Source organism: Myotis brandtii, unplaced genomic scaffold (genome assembly GCF_000412655.1).
Source record: "Myotis brandtii unplaced genomic scaffold, ASM41265v1 scaffold230, whole genome shotgun sequence".
NCBI lineage: Eukaryota > Metazoa > Chordata > Mammalia > Chiroptera > Vespertilionidae > Myotis > Myotis brandtii.
The window spans coordinates 955,401-961,166 of NW_005358650.1; the positions used below are offsets into that span (position 1 = coordinate 955,401).

The 5,766-nt window shown below is 40.9% G+C and overlaps 1 protein-coding gene across 5 annotated transcripts in view; it reads left to right on the forward strand.

Annotated features, from left to right (window-relative positions):
• Positions 1-3,996, forward strand: part of PAM (peptidylglycine alpha-amidating monooxygenase) — a 163,786-nt gene extending 159,790 nt beyond the window's left edge. For 2 of the 5 annotated variants that reach the window (XM_005866420.2, XM_005866412.2), the window contains 2 exons: positions 2,490-2,546; positions 3,200-3,996. In XM_005866420.2, coding sequence (XP_005866482.1) covers positions 2,490-2,546; positions 3,200-3,381 — 239 coding nt within the window. In that variant the 3' untranslated portion in view covers positions 3,382-3,996. The remainder of the gene's footprint in view (positions 1-2,489; positions 2,547-3,199) is intronic. The other 3 variants (XM_005866414.2, XM_005866419.2, XM_005866417.2) reach the window with 2 other exon arrangements.
• The last annotated feature ends 1,770 nt before the right edge of the window (positions 3,997-5,766 follow it).

The following is a 5,766-nucleotide window of genomic DNA, read 5'->3' on the forward strand; positions in this document are numbered from 1 at the left end:
ATCGGGCCAGTTCGCTGGCCACAGAGGGTGTCATAGCGAATGGTCGTTCTGGTCATTATGGCATCCCAGTCGCTGGCTTTTTATATATATAGATACCACATTTTCTTTATCCCTTTATCAGCCAAGGGTCTTTTTTTTGTTTCCACTTCTTGGCTGTAATGAATAGTCCATCAGCCCTTCCTGAACAGAGACTGTGGCTGGCTGTTAGCCCTCCAGCCCTTTCTAAGAGTGTCCCTGTTGAGTCTTAAGTGTTCCAAATAGTCCTAGCCAGGGAAGTTTCCTTCCATGATTCAAAGGTGATTTCTGACCTGTTTGTCATTAGTAAGCACTTCTGAATATCTAACAAGCAAAAAATTCGAAGCCCTGGGGATACAGTGCTGAAAGGCAATATCCCAGCTTTACTGGAATTTACATTCTAGTGGTGTGTACATTTTTTTTCTTTCTTTTTTTTGTCTTAGAGAAAAACAAATGCAATCCTTGAGTGGGTACCCCATAACATACATTAATGAACTTTTAAAAAAATATTTTTTATTGATTTTAGAGTGGAAAGGAGAGAGAGATAGAAACATCAATGATGAGAGAGAATCATTGATTGGCTGCCTCCTGCATGCCCCACACTTGGAATCGAGCCTGAAACCTGAGCACGTGCTCTGACCAGGAATCAAACTGTGACCTCCTGTTCATAGGTTGATGCTCAACCACTGAGCCACACTAGCTGGGCCATTAATGGACTTTTAAAAATGATGTCCCAAGAAAGGAATTGACTAGTTTAGTTATACTAATCCCAATGCCTCTTTACGGTGATTTAGTTTCTGACATTTTGATTTTTTAGTTAATTTTCTCTTGTATTTTTGTATTTACAAGATGTCATACAATTCACAGAAATCTTTAAGAGTTTCACATTTTTGGAGCCTTATTCTGAGTCTAGTGTGGTCTCCGTTAAAAGAAAAGTGGTCCTTTCTTTAAAAAAAAAAACCCACAGTTCTCACATCTGTAATCAAATATGTCCCCAAGTAATCCAATAAAAATTAAATTAAAAGGCAAAGGATTCATTCAACAGATATTGACTGAGCTTCATGGTGTGCAAATACTAAGATTTTGAAAAGGCATAGTCTTGCCCTCCAAGGTTTATAATCTAGTGAGAGCTCAAATAAGCCTGTAAATGATAGCAGTATAAAGCTAAGAGGAAGGAAACCAACTTCACATTTTCTCATCATTTGTCTTGATAGATCTTATCCACTCTATGAGGGTTTTAGAAACCCTCATAAAGGACCCCCTGTTCATTCAGCATACCCTTGTTGCGTATCAGCTCCATATCAGACACTGTAGTAGGCTCAGGGACATTTGTCTTGATCGATCTTATCCATTCTATGAGGGTTTTAGAAACCCTCATAAAGGACCCCGTTCATTCAGCATACCCTTGTGTATCAGCTCCATATCAGACACTGTAGTAGGCTCAGGGGGTGGAAAACCAGCTAAGGGCTGTCCTGCACCCTTGTAGAACTTACAGTCCAATGTGTTGGCTTTCTAACAATCTTACTAGATTCTTCTCCCATTCTTCCCTATTCCCTTCCCCACCCACTATGCTGCCTCTCCTCTGTTATCTGCCTGCTAGCTTTCTTTACAAGTCATATTAGATTCTTCCATTCTTCCCTATTCCGTTCCCCGCCCACTATGCTACCTCTCCTCTGTTATCTGCCTGCTAGCTTTCTTTACAATGCTGCCTCCATTCCTGGCTAGAGATTCATAGGAGAGCCGCAAGCCTCGCCTCCCTGGAACAGCTCTTAAGGAGGTGGAAGCCAAGGGAGAGAGTGCAGGGAGGTACAGAGAAACAGAAAAATGAAGTCCAGCTGGCGTTCTGCCTCCCCAGAAAGAAAGAAAGTTGATCTTTCATGGAGATGGGCAGCCCCATGGGGAACACTTGGGTCACCTCATCTGATTGAAAATGCTCAGGGTTCCAGGTCCTTTGCTTTTCATATAAAGGGGAAATGATGTACATGGGCCCCACGCTCTCTCAAGAAAAGACTAAAGCCTAAGACAAATATTTCTAAATTGTAATAATGAAAACTTCCTGATTTTTACAAACTACTGGCAATTTAATTTTGTCCCCATGGAAAGTAATATTTATTGAGCACTTATTGTATACTTACCAGGCACTGTTCTACGTACATTACGTGCAGGGTGCCTCTAATCTTTACAGGTGGGCAGAGAGTGTCATTGATCCCTCTTTCCTCAGAAGAGAAAACTGAAGCCCAGAGTAGTAGTTTATTGAGATTGCACAGCCTGTGAGAGAGCAGGCAGACGTCGAACCCAGCTGTGGCCCTCTGTGCATCACAATACTGTATTACCTTTTCCCGTTTGGAATTGCATACAGGCCAGAGCCAGACCTTGTTAATTATTTATGAATTCCTGAATTTATACTGAAAGTTGAGCCCATGGATTGAGGAGGGTGATCGGGGCTCCTTTTGAAATGTGCCATCTTTTTCTAGCAGATTCTGAACATAAACTCGAGTCAAGTTCAGGAAGAGTGCTGGGAAAACTTAGAGGTATGCCCGTGACCTTTTAAAATCCTTCACGTTTGGTTCAAAGTCAGCAAGCTCATGTCTTTTAAAGAGCAAGGAGATAATTTGTATTTCCTCTCTGGAAATGAAACCCCTGTGCAGCATGGCATCCCCCAGCATCGAACCGGAATGCAAACGATAAACCAGTGTGTGGCTCTGGCAGTGAATTTCCCAGTCTCCTTTTCCACCTTGCCATTCTGTATTATCTAATGATCCCTTGCCTTTTATCAGACTTCGTCTTCAGTAAATTTTCTATCACTCCTGTGGGCACGTCAGTGCCTGTCATCTGAAGATGACCTTTTCATAAGCTCACTGAGATGGAGAGCTGCTTGTGGGATGCCAGTTCCCCAGAGCCTAGAAAGTGCAGGAGGTGAAAAGTGAATCTGAAACAATCCTGCAGAAACACATGCCCGCGGGGAGCTTTGTTTTTTCCTTCTGTATTTCAATAAATGTGTGTAGTACCCATCTGACTTTGTAGGATACGTGTCTCTGTATGTCAATCTTTTTTTGTTTCTCTTTTGCTGATATCTACCCTTCCCCATCCCCAACTTCCAACTGTACCATGTAAGACTACACAAAGAAACTGAGAGTCATTTGTGTGACCTCCATCTTAATTCTATGTTATTTGCTTTCTTCAGGGAAGGGAAGTGGAGGCTTAAACCTTGGAAATTTCTTTGCGAGCCGTAAAGGCTACAGTCGCAAAGGGTTTGACCGCCTAAGCACCGAGGGCAGTGACCAAGAGAAAGATGAAGATGACGGGAGTGAATCGGAAGAGGAGTATTCGGCACCGCTGCCCCCACCCGCCCCTCCCTCCTCCTGAGCGCCCAGCTTTGGTCTGGTTGAGGAGGTGTACCAAGAATGCCCGATTCTTTTCCCTTTCGCACGTTAAAGTTTTGTGTGTTTAATTGTAAACTGTACAAGTCTGTGTGGGACTGTACACATTTTATTTACTTCATTTGGGTTTAGTTGGCCTCTAGTTGAGGAGTTTCCTACAAGTACATAACAGTGCCATGGTCTTTATATATGGGCATAGACTAGAGAAACAGTCCTCTTCTTCCATCACACTACTAATTTATGATGGAAGGCTTGCTCATTTACATTTCTGAGACTTTTCTGTAGATGTAAATAAGCCCACTCTGCTTGAACACAGTATTTTCCCAATAGCGCTTCCATTGCCAATGTCTTTCTTTGGTGCCTTTCCTGTTCAGCATTCTCAGCCTGATGACAAAGCTGCTAAATCTCCTATTTTTTTAAAATCACTAGCATTATATTGCAACAAGGGAAAGAAAAAAGTCTCTATTTAAATTCTTTTTTTAAATTTTCTTCTTCAGTTGGTGTGTTTTTGGGATGTCTTATTTTTAGATGGTTCCACTGTTAGAACACTATTTTCAGAATCTGAATGTAACTTGTGTAATAAAGTGTTTTCAGAGCATTAGCTGTCAAGAGTGTATTTTGCAATGTTTGCATATTTCAGAGTTTTATATACAACTTTTGTATAAATTACACAAGCCACAGATATCGTGAAACCTTCTCAGTGTCTTCAGCCAAAAGAAATGTTGTATTAAAATTAAAAAGATATTTTGTTATGTAGCCAATATAAACTAAAAACCAGCCTAACCGTTTACATACATGTGGAAAACCAGGCTCTCTTTTAAAATTCAAAGAGAGCTTTTGCCTGTTTACCAATCAGAAAGTCAATACTTTAATAAAAGGTGATCAGCGCTAAGAGGAAAACTGCATCTCAAATTACATAGGCACGTGAATCCATCAGTGTAGGTTACAAATAGTTTTCTTTAAAAAAAAATTTACTCAAATTCCCATGTATTCATAGTAATATTCCTCTGTTAAAGTGACTACAAATTAATTTTAAAAACATGTTTTTCATGTTCCAACAATGCAGTTTAGTAAGAAGCTGATGATTGTTCTTTTCAGAATAATCAGACTCTTGAACTTGTTAATTCAGGCATTATAGTAGTTGGGATATTAGTGATTTAATTGACTAGACAGTGATTTTCAACCGTTTTCATCTTACAGCACACATAAGTTAATTACTAAAATTATGTGGCATATCAAGAAATATACGTTTTGCCCATCTGACAAAAAGGTAGGTATAATTTTTATTCATTCACACCAGACAGCTATTGTGTTGGCTATCATCAGTTTTTTATTTGGCAATCAGAGGGAAAAGAGCTCAGTGCCCCTGAGTCAGGAGTCCGGTATTGCATGTTTTAAAAATGCTTGCGGCACACCTGTGGCACACTGGTTGAAAATTGCTGGACTAGACTAATCATGAAGACAATTCACACTACTTTGTAAAATATGTAATAACTCTCACCTATATTCTATAGAAAATCTAACTTAACATAGATTTATTTTTCTTCATAATTGACACCAAAGAGGATCTGATTGAAATTATCACTTGCCAAATGTTTACTTCCCCTTATTAAAATTTATCTTGGGTGCCTTCCCCAAGTAGACACTTCCTTTTTTTTTAATTCCTGTGATCTTCCTTCTCAAAAGAACACATTTGTCCTCGCTGACCGCTCATTTATGCCCTTCACCACATCAGTAGTAATTACAGTGATGAATTTCTAATTCTGTCCTTTCGCCTTCATTAGCGGGCATTCTTCTGTGAAAGCCTGAGAGTCTTGCCGACTCTCAGCCCAAGCAGCATCTACTCAACAGCATAGAATGTTCCCCTCATTTTATTTGCAGCATGCTCCCCAAACTCATGGAACAAATATGGTCAAATACCGTTTATTTTCCCAGCTAATTGCTCAAGTCTTTACCTTTCTTATTGGCAGAAAGTCCATTACCAGCCTTTCAATGGTGGGCTTCTCCACCTTTCCTTCTCTTGGAGTTGCCAAAAAAATTCCAGATCACAGAAGGTGAATGTGGGGCATGGAATCAGCAGGTTTGCAGACACCACAAACGCGTATTCTAGTTCAGTCTGTCCACACGGCAGTTGCACTTGCTGCCTCTCTATATCACTGTTGAAGATTGTTCTGGAAACTACCCCAAGAAAGTTGTTGCTCCCCTGCTGCCTGGAGAGTGCCTCAGTCCAGATCGCCCTCCCAGAGCCCTGTCCTTGGCCTCTGAGGGCCAAAGTGTTTAGTGCTGGGCACATAGGTCACACACAGCCACCTTCTTGAGGGCTGATGGGCCCAGGAGTGCTGGGTCAGGGCTGATTCCCATACCTGTGCCT